Source organism: Nilaparvata lugens, chromosome 1, assembly GCF_014356525.2.
Source record: "Nilaparvata lugens isolate BPH chromosome 1, ASM1435652v1, whole genome shotgun sequence".
Lineage (NCBI taxonomy): Eukaryota > Metazoa > Arthropoda > Insecta > Hemiptera > Delphacidae > Nilaparvata > Nilaparvata lugens.
In genome coordinates, this window is record NC_052504.1 from 57677248 (window position 1) to 57692332 (window position 15085).

General features: G+C 35.2%; 1 protein-coding gene across 3 annotated transcripts in view; it reads right to left on the reverse strand.

The window, feature by feature from the left end:
• LOC111055269 (espin) overlaps window positions 1–15085 on the reverse strand; it is a 136963-nt gene that overhangs the window by 66785 nt on the left and 55093 nt on the right. For all 3 annotated transcript variants that reach the window (XM_039437862.1, XM_039437856.1, XM_039437888.1), the window contains exon 2: window positions 2781–2945. In XM_039437862.1, coding sequence (XP_039293796.1) covers window positions 2781–2945 — 165 coding nt within the window. The remainder of the gene's footprint in view (window positions 1–2780; window positions 2946–15085) is intronic.

The following is a 15085-nucleotide window of genomic DNA, read 5'->3' on the forward strand; positions in this document are numbered from 1 at the left end:
AGTAGTTCAATCAAAATAATTTAAACCTAATTCAAAGAATTCAAACCCATAGAGTTTTAACTCAGTGTTTAATTAAAGTAATCAACTTTTTTTAATTCAAGGTTCATATAAATATGTTCATCAACCTAGACTACGTAGTAGTTTATTCAACACATGAAGTTTGATTCAAGTTTTTTTTATTTATGAAGTTTGATTCAACTTTTTTCTTATTGATGAAGTTTGATTCAACTTTTTTCTTATAAATAAATAGATTTTTCAAGCTTGAAAATATTTACTATCGACTATTATTATCATGGGATACTATTTCCAGTTTTCCCGTTTCCGATAATTCAACAATGGCCGATGACGAGTATTCACACATAGGATCTTCTCGGTCGTCGGCCATTGTCTCATAAACGTACATTGAAACGTATCTTAACACACGATGTCACTGTTGCTGTCACTGACCTATCACTGACGTAATTATCGATAAACTTGCAATCCAACATGGGCGAACTTTCAACCGTACTTTTTACATCATTGAGACAAGTTGTGTATTGTGACATGCGCTTGCGCACAGGATGCTGTGTGTGTCTGCACTTTCTCTCAACTTCATTGAATAATTGTTGAGCTTTCTCTGGCTGCGATAATGCTAATCAATGGGCGAGGTTTCCACCCGGTCGGTCACAATCAATAAAATTGTTGTTGAGCAATATTTATTAGTTAGCTTGGAGGAGAAAACGTCGTCGTGTGTTGAAGTTCATGTGGGGAGTGTAATTGAGCAGTTATCGTGTAACTAATACTTTGTAAGTTATGTTGTGAAATTCACACTTTGCTGTAAAACTTGAAAACGTGCACGATTTGATTAGATTGTGTTTTACTGTGTAATTTCTCCTTACATCACCTGCATAAAAAAAATTGAGCTGATCTTCTTTTACAAAAAAAAACTTCTCACATGAAGTGTTGTCGGTTCTCTCTTTGGAAGGGTATCTGCTTGAGGACAGCAATGATATCAGACATGAGACATGAGCTTCAGTATCATAATCAAACTTGATCAATTCATTGAATTCGTCGTTTTACAGTTCTGCGTATCTTCTACTTGATGTGCGTTCACGGTGAAATTTAGAGTGCCCTTGTAGTAAAAGTGGCTGAGATGTGGGACGAGAGATTCATTCAATAGGACGATCATAATTATGTAGTAGTAAAGATGAAAAGCATAACGAACATTCTATGCTTGATATACCTTCAAATAAATGTTCAATTCAATTTCAAATATACATTCTATTTGTCCATGCTAATATGCTCATATGTCAGTTATAGTAGAACTATAAGCTCGCAAGTCATGAACCAAATCACTTGGTGGTTGGATCCAACTTAAAAATGATTTAGGTTCATACCTTTTCCACTCACTAGCTTAGAGCTGCTGTGAGCTCTCTGTGCTGTGGGTAATCTAATCATTAGAGTGATATTTTAATGTGACATGCTCACAAAATAAATGAATAGGTTGAAGCATCACGACATTAGACAATAACATAGTAAAACCACTCACAATTCTACTAAAACATTCTACTTATGAAGATTTCAATCATGCTGGCCTGGATATACTTGATTTAAAACTTTAAATACAATTTAAACCTTGTATATATCTCATTTTTCAATAAGCTAAACTAACATGAACTGAAGAGAAATAAGAACTTGGGTACTTTATAAAAATAAGACTGTAGCAATAATAAATGAATATAGAATCAAAGCAATAATTGTATTATGAAGTTATATACTCTTGTATCTGCATAGAACAGTGTAGTTTGTACTCATATTTATGTCCATTTTTGGAAAACGGTGTCCAAAATGAGAGTTCATTGACGGGTTTATTCAATGTATTAACACTCGACCAGAAAACTTAGCGTTGAAATATGTTTACCATATTGAAAATTAACAAATTTTAACTTGGTATGAGGTGATTAAAGAAGTGATGAAATGTAAACTGAACTCCCCGCAATCAGGAGACGGGAAGACAACGGGAGCGGGACAATTTGAACCATTCAATGGGTGACATTCATTTCATCAAGATTTCCGTTGATCAAGAACCAGCCCGGATAGGCAACTTCAGTACGAGAAGTTCCTGTTGCTTCCAGGAAGTCCAGTGGATGCTGTATCATTTATTTATTCAATTCCAAAATTATCAGATTAATCTGAATAATACCAGCAAAAGCAAAAATATAATTCATTCAACTAACCTCTCCATAACCTATTCTTACAAATCCCTAACGTGCAACGGTGTAGCAGTTACTGTGTTATCAGTAACGAACATTCTATGCTTGGCGTAACTCACTGGCTCAACTCTCCTTATCTTTAAAATTTTGTAATATCCTCGCTATCACAGTTAGGAACTACCAATACCTTCATTCAAAAAAAGATTGGAGAATCCTCTTTCAAAGAATACCATTTATTCTCTTTATGAGTTCTTTCATCTGCCCGTGTTAGGTTTTTTAGACTAGAATTGTTTGTTATGTCGTTCTTTTTGTGAAATAATTCTATTAACGTTTATTGACTTCTTGATATATTTGCATTGATGTTACCTATTGAATTGTATATTGCCTTGATGGAATAATAGTATTCTTATTCTTTCTTTCGGTATCTCGAGGACTGGTCAGAGGTACTTGACGAACTGATGTACTCCCCATTGACGAACTGATGTACCCCTATCTAATTACGGCTTAAAATTTGTCCTGCTTCTCACTTGCCGCACCGCTGCTAGTAACACGGTGATTAACAAAATATAGTTAGTATTCGATTATTACCTGAGTTCGTGGGAGGCATCGACCAGCAGCCGGACGCAGTCGAGGCAGCCGCGAGCTGCGGCGTAGTGCAGCGCCAGGGCGCCATTGCTGCTCCGCTCCAGCGCCGGCATCCTCGCCCCCTCCTCCTGCCACACCAGCCACCGGACCACCGGCACCCGACCGTATCTATTAACACCACAATCACAATCAATACACTGTGCCCACTTCAAAGGTGAAACAAAGAGAACAATACTGTAAATTCGTAAAGAGTAAGTAGTAGGTAAAATTAACAATTAAGTAAGTAAAAAAGGGAAGCAAATGAGGGAATTTGTGAAGTAAGTAAGAAGAGTACGTAAGAAGTAAGTAATTAAGAGTACAATCATCTATATCGAAACACTGTTCTGTCTTGTAAGTAGAAGGAAAGAGATTTAGGTGAGCAAGTAAATAAAGGAAACAAGTGAGGGAATTTGTAAAATAAGCAAGAAAAGTATGTAAAGGGTAAATAGATAAAAGTACAATCTATATCTATATACTGTGCTGACTTCAAATTAGAAGCAAAGAGATTGACAACTTAATATGGTAAATAAGTAAGAGTAAGTAAGACTTAATATGGAGAATAAGTGTTGGAATTTGTGAAGTAAGTAAGGAAAGTACGTAAGAAGTAAGTAATTAAAAGTATTTTTACTTCTTATCCTATTTGGTGCAAGTAAACCTGGACTCCCTCACTCCCTCATTCAGTATCTGTGAACATTTCTACTACAGTAAAAATATGATATCGATGAGTAGGCCTACTAATGGGACTATTCTCACTTCACTTTTCCGGGTTGAGTAGAATTGTTTTATTAGAAAGGTTTAAGAAAAATAAATTGTTTAGAAAGGTAAATTGTTTTATTTGCCCAAGGGAATTATATTTTCACTGTGCCCCTCAAGGGCACTGATACTGATACTGTATAATATGCTTCGAATACAGCTTAAAGTACAAGTAGTGGCCACACCAAGCACTGAATCAACCGGTCACTACTCAAAACACATTACACAATTGAATTTAATAATCTAAAATGATTTTATTACAATATGAAATCAATGCATTACAACACATAGTGCCAACTAGAAAATAGAAGTAAATCTGGATTCCCAAATATCGGTATATGAGTGAACGTATCCAATATAGTAGATGTATCATTTCCAAGAGTTTCAAAGGGACTACTCATACTCGCTTGGCCAGGTTCATTGGGAATCGTCCCATTAGAACTCATCGGAATTATATTTTCACTGTACCGGACATGTACACGAAAAAACAGGGTTTTTCGCGATTTTCTCGAAAACAGCTCCAACGATTCTAATCAAATTTATACCTCAAATAGTCATTGATAAGCTCTATCAACTGCCACAAAACCATATCTGTAAAAATTTCAGGAGCTCCGCCACATCTATGCAAAGTTTGATTTTAGATTCACAATTATCAGGCTTCAGATACAATTTAAACAAAATATTCCAAGTGGAAAAGATTCAGCATGAGAATCTCTAGAACTTCAGTAAGATTTTCAGCTAAAATTTAAAATAAGCTCGAAATTCCAGAAAATTTTATTATTTCAATTGCAAACTGTTGGCAACTGTTGATTCTATTAATCATTCACTATGAAGAGATAGCAGACTTCGTGTGTCTCCAGCGTTATTGTTCTGTCACCAGCTGGCTTGGATCTTTGAATAGTAGACTTGAGATGCGCGTGAGCACTAGCGTCAGGTGATAAATTTTCATAACGGCAAGGAAAGTTGTGTGAGTGCGCCACACCAGATTTTTTTACGGAGGTATGTGGACAAGACAATATTTAATATCGATCATGATACTTGATCGACACGAGCGGATCGACTTTGTCGACCGGCTACAGTCATTCAAATTTATTTCGCATTGAATTGTACATTCGAACAATTTGTATTTAGTCATATACAGTACAACGACAGCTGATTTAGAAAGATGTTCTGGGATTCTGGAGAAAAAATCTGGTGTGGCGCACTCACACAACTTTCCTTCCCGTTATGAAAATTGATCACCTGACACTAGTGTAAACGCGCATCTCAAGTCAAAGATCTGAGCCAGCTGGTGACAGGTTAATAACGCTGGATACACACGAGATCTGCTATCTCTTCATAGTGAATGATTCAATAGAATCATTCTATCTCTTCATAGTGTTGATTAGCCAACAGTTTGCAATTGAATAATTACATTTTCTCAAAATTTAAGCTTATTTTCAATTTTGGGTGAAAATGTTACTGGACATTAATTGTAGAGATTTTCATGCTCAATCTTTTCAACTCGATAATTTTTGTTCAAATTGTATCTGAAGCCTGATAATTGGGAATCTAAAATCAAACTTTGCATAGATGGGACGGAGCTCCTGAAATTTTTACAGATATGGGACTTGTGGCAGTTGATATAGCTTATCAATGACTATTTTAGGTATAAATTTGATCAAAATCGTTGGAGCCATTTTCGATAAAATCGCGAAAAACCCTGTTTTTGACAACATTTTCGCCATTTTAGCCGCCATCTTGAATCGCATTTGATCGAAATTGTTCGTGTCGGATCCTTATAGTGTAAGGACCTTAAGATCCAAATTTCAAGTCATTCCATTAATTGGGAGATGAGATATCGTGTACACACACACACACACACACACACACACACACACACACACACACACAAAATACTGACCAATACCCAAAAACCACTTTTTTGGACTCAGGGGACCTTAAAACGTATAGAAATTTAGAAATTGGGGTACCTTAATTTTTTTCGGAAAGCAATACTTTCCTCACCTATGGTAATAGGGCAAGGAAAGTAAAAATACGTAGGCCGCTGGCCCGACCATGGTCCGATTTCATCAAAACGAAAACTAGGTTTGGTTGGTTCTAAACCGAGGAGATCATATTATAAAACCAATCATCCGTCCACTCAGATCTGATCGAACTGTCGCTGAAACCTAGTTATAATTTTTGAAGAAATTGAACCTAAGGACCGTATGCATCAGCTCAGTCTGAATAGAGAATTGATAAGCTGTTGCTTTAAACCCGCAATGTAACAAATTATGATGGATGTGACCATCTTCATGTGAACAAAGATTAATGTCACTTTGATAGTGCCTGAGTGCCGTATGTAGCCTCCATCTTAGTAGACAGAACAGCTGTTGGTTTAAACCCAGAATGTTCAATTAAAGTGACCATATCTTCAAAAAATTACAGTTTAGCATTAAACGTTGACGACACCAACTGCCGTGGAGAAATCATAATTTTCAAAATACAGCTAGTTTCCTATCATAATAATAGAAAAGTAATGGAAAACTGAACTTGAAAAAACTGAAAACCACAAATAATATTCAAATATGTTTGGATGCTAATAGTGTACATGTTTCCAATTCCCATACAGTATCTACGTAGTATTTGCGAATAATTAGCACCAAAGTATCAGACCCGCGAGTCTTGAAAGGCTGTTTGGTAATATTACTGACCTGACAAAACCACAAAAGAAACTGAAGAAAGGTAAACACATAAGGGAAAACTGGAAAGCCACAAAGCACACACAAATACCGCAAAAACGTAGGCTAATATAACGCGGGTATTCCCATACTTGACGCGTGTATCCTCCACATGTAACTACGCCGGACTTCATACAACAACTGAGCTCCAACTCTTTCTTTTCCTCACACTTCGTCGCCCCTATTACAATAATAATAAACCAACACCGAAGAAGATGGAGGAAAATGGTTAAATGAGGTACGTGTATGTAAGACAGAGAAGGAGAATGTGTGAGTGAGGGAGAAAGGCTGATAAATCTTCGAAGTGAATCGGACTGTGGTCAAGATTTTTTTTAATTGAGCGCGTTTAGATTTTCACACTCTCTAGCTCCCAATTGCTTCTCTAAACCGATTTCTTGGTGTCTTGTCAACTTTCAGTTTCAAAAACCTACTCTTTATCAATATTATTTGAAAAATGGTAAGTTAATATTGATGCTTGATTACTTCCCTGAAGTACAGAACGAGTAAGTCGCGGTGTCGATTTCGGTTTCGATCGATAACACTAAGAAGGTGTTAAGGTGCTAATAGAGGTGACTGTATGACAGTAACTAGTGAAGAGGTTACCAAGGAGGTGAGCAACGTAGTCAGGATACATGTGAATGTACGATTTGACAGTCACAGTTGACAGATGCCAAGCTAGATACCGCTGAAGCCGTAGCGCAGTGCGCCAGGCATTAGAAGAATCCAACTGATAATAATCCAATGTCCAGGTGAATAATCTTGTAAATCAAGAACATCTTCAATATCATTGAGGTGATCGGGAATCGAGACTTAACCGTATTGTTCATACCCATACTTTCAATGTATTTGTGTCACAAGAAGGACGACCGCGACCGCCACTTACTTCGAAAGCTGACCTAACCGTTCTGTTCGAACCCCAAGTCTAGTCACACATCGATTTTTGGACGTTAGATTTTTTGCTGTGCTTATAAATTCTATTTGATTAAACATAACTTGGCGAACTGATGATGTGTTCATATGTTTGCCAAGTTCCGTGGATGAAAAACTTCCACAGGAAAGATAGGTTGTCGAGCAACCAATTGCGGGAGACAACCAGAATAGAATGATCCTACTTTTCGGTTGATAGGCCAACAAAGCGAAAATGAACAAGCTTGTCCCTAGGCATAATTCTCAATAACAGCCCTGAAACGTTGTCTGTACTGGCTCGAACAAATGGAAAAATTGTATTGAAAATACAGTATATAAGAAAATATGCTTTTCTCAACCCACTAGGTAGTCTTATCAACTCAAGGTCTCATTAAATCCAGGAATCGAAAAAGTTTAGGATTATTGCTACATTCAGTTTCATGAATATTATTGAATTTTTTGTTTGTCTTATTGAATTGTTCTTACCCACCAAGTTAATACTTATTATGGATTGCAGCTACAACCTGGCCAGAGATCTTTAAACAGAAAAGTTAGAAAATGTACCGTCTCTGACTCTGACTGTAGCTCTGAATCCGTCTATGACACTAACCCCTCTTAAAATAATGTAAAACTCTCTCTGACTGACTCTAATCACAAACTATAGTACTGAGAACAAGATAGTGTAAAGTGTCGTCTATGCTCTCATCATCTATTCTGACTGTGACTATTCCTCTGATTCTGATTCATGACAATTCACACAGACGAATTAGGTCAGACTCATTCACTATATCAGTTCTTAATTGCGCGTTCACTTTTTGTGCCCTTTAGCCGTACAGAACAGGCCATAGAGTGGAGAAAAGAAGAGATCTTCCACGCTGTTCTGCACTTGTAGGTTGAATCGCCAATTTAAGATGCTACTACTGTATTAGTTATGTTGAGATTATTAGTAACAGTAATTCATCATGCATGATATGGTCAATGCTGTAGATTAATCATTGACAAAATATAATGAAAAAAGATTGTTGGTAACTTTCTGTGTCGCATTGAAGGTGATGAAGTGGTATAAGGGTGTATGTACACAAAGAGCGGGCAGCGGTCAGCGATCAGAGCGGATATAAAAGATATACATATCCATATATCTATACCCTTGTATAACATTGGAGCTCCGAACGTCTGACTGCTTTCTGTGTGCACACACACACTTACTATATAAGATATGGTTTTTACTGATATACTACAGTAAACACTTGAAACTGTCACAACCATTTATTTATGGGAACAATTATTTCAATGGATCATTTTTATTTTTCACCCCGCTAATAGAAACAGTTTGATTTGATAGTGAGAGGGTTATAACGGAATTTTACGGTGATAATGGTGTTACAACCGAAACTACTCTCGAAAACCGTTGAATGATTATTTCATTTGAGAATATGAAAAGAGAAAAAAATTGTTTTTGAATAAATAATTTTATTTTTTGAAGAAAAAAATAAACTTCATTTGTCATAAGGGCCATGCCCTGAGTTGTACACGAATAATACATAAATTACAAAATCAACACATTTGATTTGATTTCAATTCCTCTTCGACTTTTGGAGATAACACTGATATTGAAATGAAATAGAATTCTTAAAAATAACAGGAACATAGGTTCAAAAAGCAATTAAAATATCATTCATTGTATATGGGAATTAAGTGATTGTGGCAATTTCATGTTAGTTTCATGATTGATATTAATTATTATGAATTGCTATTCCTTCTCAAATGAATATTGATTCAAATTCACAACTCGAAATCTCTCAGGTCTGTTTCATAAAGCTTGACAATATTCTAATGCCTATCCTACCTAATATTATTTAATGAAAATCCTGGGTTTGAAAAAATAATAATATGGTTAAGTTGAGGCTTTGAGGATAATTTATTGTTGTTGACAGTAGGAATTTACATGTTCATAACACCAATATTTGAAAATACAATCTATCGGATTGGTCTATATTTTCAGACTAGAATTCCTTTGATCTTGAAATTCAATTTAGCGGAGAATCGAGTAACTTGTCAGTGAGAATATGTATCATGATTTTAATTTGTTTGCTTCACGTAGCCCCCATAATTCTCCGTGCACCCAGTTCCAGAACCGCGTAGGCTGGACCTACATAATTTTAATTCTTATTTCATGTTACAAGTTTAGAACATACAATCATACAACTTTGAAGATGAATTGCAGTTATGACCTTATCAAAATGGCACAACTAGAGTAAGCCGGTACTTTCTTATGAAACAGGATGTAAAGTGCCATATCACAATTAGTAATCCATTCGTAATGAAGCTGTCTTCTTGTAAGCCAGCAGCACAAACGCATTTTTTCTGATGAGTTGATTGATTGCTGCTCAAAACTGCACCGATCTACTGGCAAGAAGGCAATAATCTTCGAAGTAGAAAGTGGTTGGAGTGACTACGGACCAGTCAAGTAAAGCATGCTTAATGATAGACGCACACCAATCAAGATCAGGTTTACGGCAGCTCTATTAATCATCTTCACGTGGCTCCATCTCATCAACAAGTTATTATTTGAAGAGTTCCGATTATTATGCGTGATACGATGATAGTAAACACGTGACGTGGAGTCAATAATATACAGCCTAGTACTTTCTAGCTGATCAATGATTATTCAAGTTCATAAAATTCGTTCCATTTAGAGCATTGCAAGTTTAGAGTTTCGACTGAATTGGATCTACTGGTGGCTGATAAACTTAAGTGTAGATTGAATCCAACCAGTAAATCAATCTCCATTAATTAGGAGGTATATTGTTGTAGACGAGGACTGCAGTGTGCAGTTCATATTATAAATTGAGATCATATTCATAGATTGTGATGATACTCCACAAAATAGGAATCCAAATGCCAACATAGACTAGAGTTTTGTGGTAATGCTATTGTAAGAATTACCATGTTAACAGCATGACCAATGGCAGATAACCTGCCATCAAATTGTCGTTGACGGTATCGTTTATGAACTTCATCGCCAAGTATTATTGGGGTGAAACTATATGAGTATGAAATTAATGGCTAAAAATGTAGTACTGCATAAATGCAGTAATGCCACGTGTATGTAAAATTCGTATACTACAAAACCAAGCACAAACTTTCAAGAAAGCAGAAGTATAATCGAATTCCATTTTATACTATTTGTTGGTAATATTTTAGGATTTCGAACAACAAAAAATAGAAAAATTAAATGGATATTGCAATAATAATTATAGTACCAAATTGAAGTAACTCTATAAATATATCAAATAAGCCAAAATACAATAAAATAATAGTGGAGAGAAGCATACATTCTCGTAAATTCTTCATTTCATCTATCTCTACCTGCGTCGCTGCATGGTTAAGTGGTAGAGTGGACATTACTGTCCAAACTTGGCCATGTCAACAATTTGTTGTTGACAGGAATAGAAAGAGTCATTCTATACTAAAAGTCATATACTGTATATCCAATCATCGTGATTCAACTGTTTTGTCACGTAAAAAGTGCAACTATTTTGGATTGACCTAACAATGTATTGATTTACTGTACACCATCAGCAGCAATCCGTATAGTATTTTGGCACTCTGGTAAGAATTGTTACAAACATGAGCCAGCATTGTTATGACAGTTACACGCGGCCTACAGGAAACAACATTCGGTCTGACCGTGGCAAATTCAATAATTTCCCGAAAATCCTGTCGCGCGCTCACAATAGAGCGTTGTCAAATTTTGGAATTTGCAAGCAATGCTGCTCATAAGCTACGCTGGAATTCATTCCTTCCTGCCTGTAGACCTGCACTAATTATTACTATCAAATAGTAGCCTGTCAGCTACTAAAAAATGTTTTCACTTGTTATTCGGAGTTGAATCACAAGAAAAAGAAAGTTTGGTTTGATTCATCAATGGAGATTGATTACACATGCTAAATTCTTGTAGATTGGCTATATTCTGGTAAAATTATTGGAAAATTTCAATAGTTCACTCTAAAAAATGGTGCTCAATACTTTTCAAATTTTGTGTTTTAGTTTTATAATGGTTGAATAAGTCATTGTATAAGAGTTTCAAATATTCTCATCCTTAAATGGAAGATGAGATATTGTACATCAATCTCCAGTAGATTACAGACGGCTGTGGTGATAGTGAAAGATTCCGGTAATTTGTTTATCTTATTAGAATTCTCACATATTGTATGGAATCCATCCATAACAGTAGACTACCAAGTACTGTAATAATTATGATTATTCCAAAGACTTTTGAGTCCACATAACATTTACCATGTATAATATACTAATCACGTCACTAACTACATTGTATTGAATTTACATAACTCAATGTGCTTATTTCTATAATGTCTAACTACTAGCATTTTTGAACTAGACTTCGGAACACAGTGCCCTACATCCGTTTCAAAGTTTCTGTAGCCTACGTGATCTATTAAAAAGAAAGTGTGGACATACTGCAATCTCACTAATATCAGCATGTTATCCAGTTCATTCACATCGTTTTACATGTGTCGTGTGATCCCACTCATTTGTATGAGTTTCAATTGAACAGAAGAAGATAGGAAGCGTAACAAAAAAATGTTCATTGAACGTGGTATTCGCCGTAATTCGTAATTACAGGATACCAGAATGGTAACATGGGAGGGTGAAGGGGAAGGGAAGCCAACCTTGGCTACCCTCACCTGTACTGAAATGCGAATGTTTCCATCTCTCTTACACATTTTTCTATCCTTCTCACAATGTTCTGTTTATTTATCATTCATTATACAGAATGGGTGAAAAGTCCGAGAACGGCTCAATATCTCATACAAAAAGGTAATTTGATGGTGGGTGTGATTGGGGATCCTACTTAAATTGAAAATACTACTTTACTATGACTTCAAAAATCTGGTTCATCATCTTTTATCCGCCATATTGAATGCAACTTATTTTTTAAATCGGAAGGTGGTCATGCGATACATGGTGAAAACCGCACATCGATATCTCAAACCGTTCAGAAGATATTCACATTATTAATCAATATCATGCATATCAGAAATGAAATACATATAAGTGGTATTGATTAATAATGTCTGATAACAGATTATCTTCTGAATGGTTCGAGATATCGATATGCGGTTTTTGCCAATCATTTTTTCTTAATATTTCGAAATCATGTATCGCATGACCACCTTCCTATTTAAAAAAAATAAATTTGCATTCAATATGGCGGATCCAAGATGGTGGACAATATTTTTAAAGTCATAGAAAAGTAGTATTTCCGATTTGAGTAGGATCCCCAATCACACCCACCATCACATCACCTTTGTGTATGAGATATTAAGCCGTTCTCAGACTTTTTTCTCTAGTTTTTGCTTTGAATAGTATTGATTAATAATGTGAATATCTTTTAAACGGTTTGAGATATCGATATGCGGTTTTCGCCATTCTTTTTTTCTTGAAATTTCGTATCGATATCATGTATCGCATGACCACCTTCCTATTCAAAAAAATAAAGTTGCAGTCAATATTGCGGATCCAAGATGGCGGACCAGATTTTTGAAGTTATAGTAAAGTAGTATTTTCGATTTGAGTAGGATCCCCAATCACACCCACCGTCAAATAACCTTTGTGTATGAGATATTAAGCCGTTCTCGGACTTTTCACCCACTCTGTATATCTATAAGAATATAATTGAGATGAATGTCTTTTGGGTTGCGGACTCAGTTTCTCCCACACTGAAAGATTCCCAAGTGAAAATAATTATTGATGGGTAATAGCACAGAATACATAACAATGATTGTTCTTTACTCCGTGGTAATAGTTTTGAGTTTTGCACGGGCTGCCGCATGTTAACAAGTCTGAGTGAGTAAGTAAAGCTTGTTCTGTGTTATTGGAAACTACCAATGTTAATACTACTATGTTATTGGTGGCCCTACAATTTTATGAGGGATCCGAACATCCGGGTGAGTGTAAAGCAGTTGCACAACAATAAACTTTTAGAAAGATGAACTACTCTTCAACAGAGGTTATCTAGATTTAATAGAATAATACTGTACCTCGCTGTTTTTATAATGCTATTGTTTGCATCCAAATTCTATAATTTCAAGGTGGATCAAATAGATAATAAATGAATCAATATCTTTTGGAACGATTGAAAATGAATGAAACCCATCCACCTCATTTTCTTCACCTCAGGAATTTGATATATTTTTCTCATCAGATTTGAGATCATGAACTGTTAAGCCCCGCACACACATATAGATTTTTGTTCGTATGATATTTTGCCGTCCTTATGAATTCCATTAGATTGAATGGAACTTGACAAACATCATCTGTTTAATAGGATTTATAAGAACGGCAAAACACCTTACGAAGAAAAATTTATGTGTATGTGCGGGACTTTATGCTAGCTACACACACATCGATTTTTGGATGATCAAAAATCGATGTGTGTGTAACTGGCTTTACTTAAATCGTTTGGAATTTTATTTATAATGTAGCTGCAATAATAGGTAAATTGATGCCTGCATATGGTTAGCTTAATGAGTTCTGTGTTGAATCTATTGTTAGGACGTGTATTATGGGGTGTTATGTGTGCAGGAAAATTAGATTTATTCTTATTGATATGGAGTATTATATTTTTCATATAATTCTGTCTTATTGTAGGGACCTTAAATTCAAGAAAAATGTCCCTACTAGGATAGAGTCGAGGTCTTCCTAATGCTGCTCTTATAATATGTTTTTGTAAGATAAATAATTTCTTCAGATGTGTATCATAAGCAGCTCCCCATACTTCATTAATATATTGAAATAATGAGTGAGCGTATGCAAAGTAAATTTTCCGTATAATGTCTATGTTTTTTATTTTATTTATTTTGTAAAAAATGTAAATGAGGTATTTCAACTTTGAGCACAAATAATCTATGTGTTTGTTCCATTTTAAATGTTGATCCAATAATATACCAAGATATTTAATCGTGTGAACCCTTTCTAATGTTTTTTGTGCTTCTGTATTATCTGTAGAGTTTTCATTGTTATTATTTGTTGTCCCTATTCTAAGATTTAAATCTGTTGCTGGTTGTCCAGTTATATTGGGTGAAAAGGTGATATACTTAGTTTTGTCAGCGTTTAAAGTCAGGATATGATCTTGAAGCCATTTTCTAATAATTATTAGGTTTCTATTGGCTATATTGAAAGTTTCTACCCAGCTTTTGTCGCTGAAGATCAATACAGTGTCATCTGCAAAAGACAGAGTGGTGCAATCTTGGAGGTTTAGTTTGAGTAGGTCATTCACATATAACAAAAAAAGAACTGGTGAAAGCACAGAACCTTGAGGCAAGCCGAAACCTGACGTATATTTAATATCAGTTTGACCCTGAAGATGTAGGTATTGTTTCCTTTCAGTCAAATATGAAGAAAATAAATCATTTGCTGCACCTCTAATTCCAGCCCTATCTAATTTGTTTAATAATATATTGTGAGGTATCGTATCAAAAGCTTTTGATAGATCCATGAACACTGCAAGAGTTTTTCTATTGCTATTAAAATTGTCAAAAATTATTTTGTTCAAGTGGATGACTGCATCTTTAGTTGACTTATTTTTTTGAAAACCAAATTGCTTTTCATTTATTATATTTTCTTTCTCTAAAAAACTCATAATTCTGTTTTTTATTATTTTTTCTAATATTTTGGAAAGGTTACTTATCAAGCTTATCGGTCTATAATTTTCTGGTTTTTTTAAATCTCCGGTTTTAGGTATTGGGATGATTCTGGCTTCTCTGAACTTTTTTGGGAAATATCCTTCATTTAAACATTTGTTGAATATATGTTCTAAGGGTCCAGTTATGTGGTGAGAAATTTTTTTTATGAAAGGTCCTG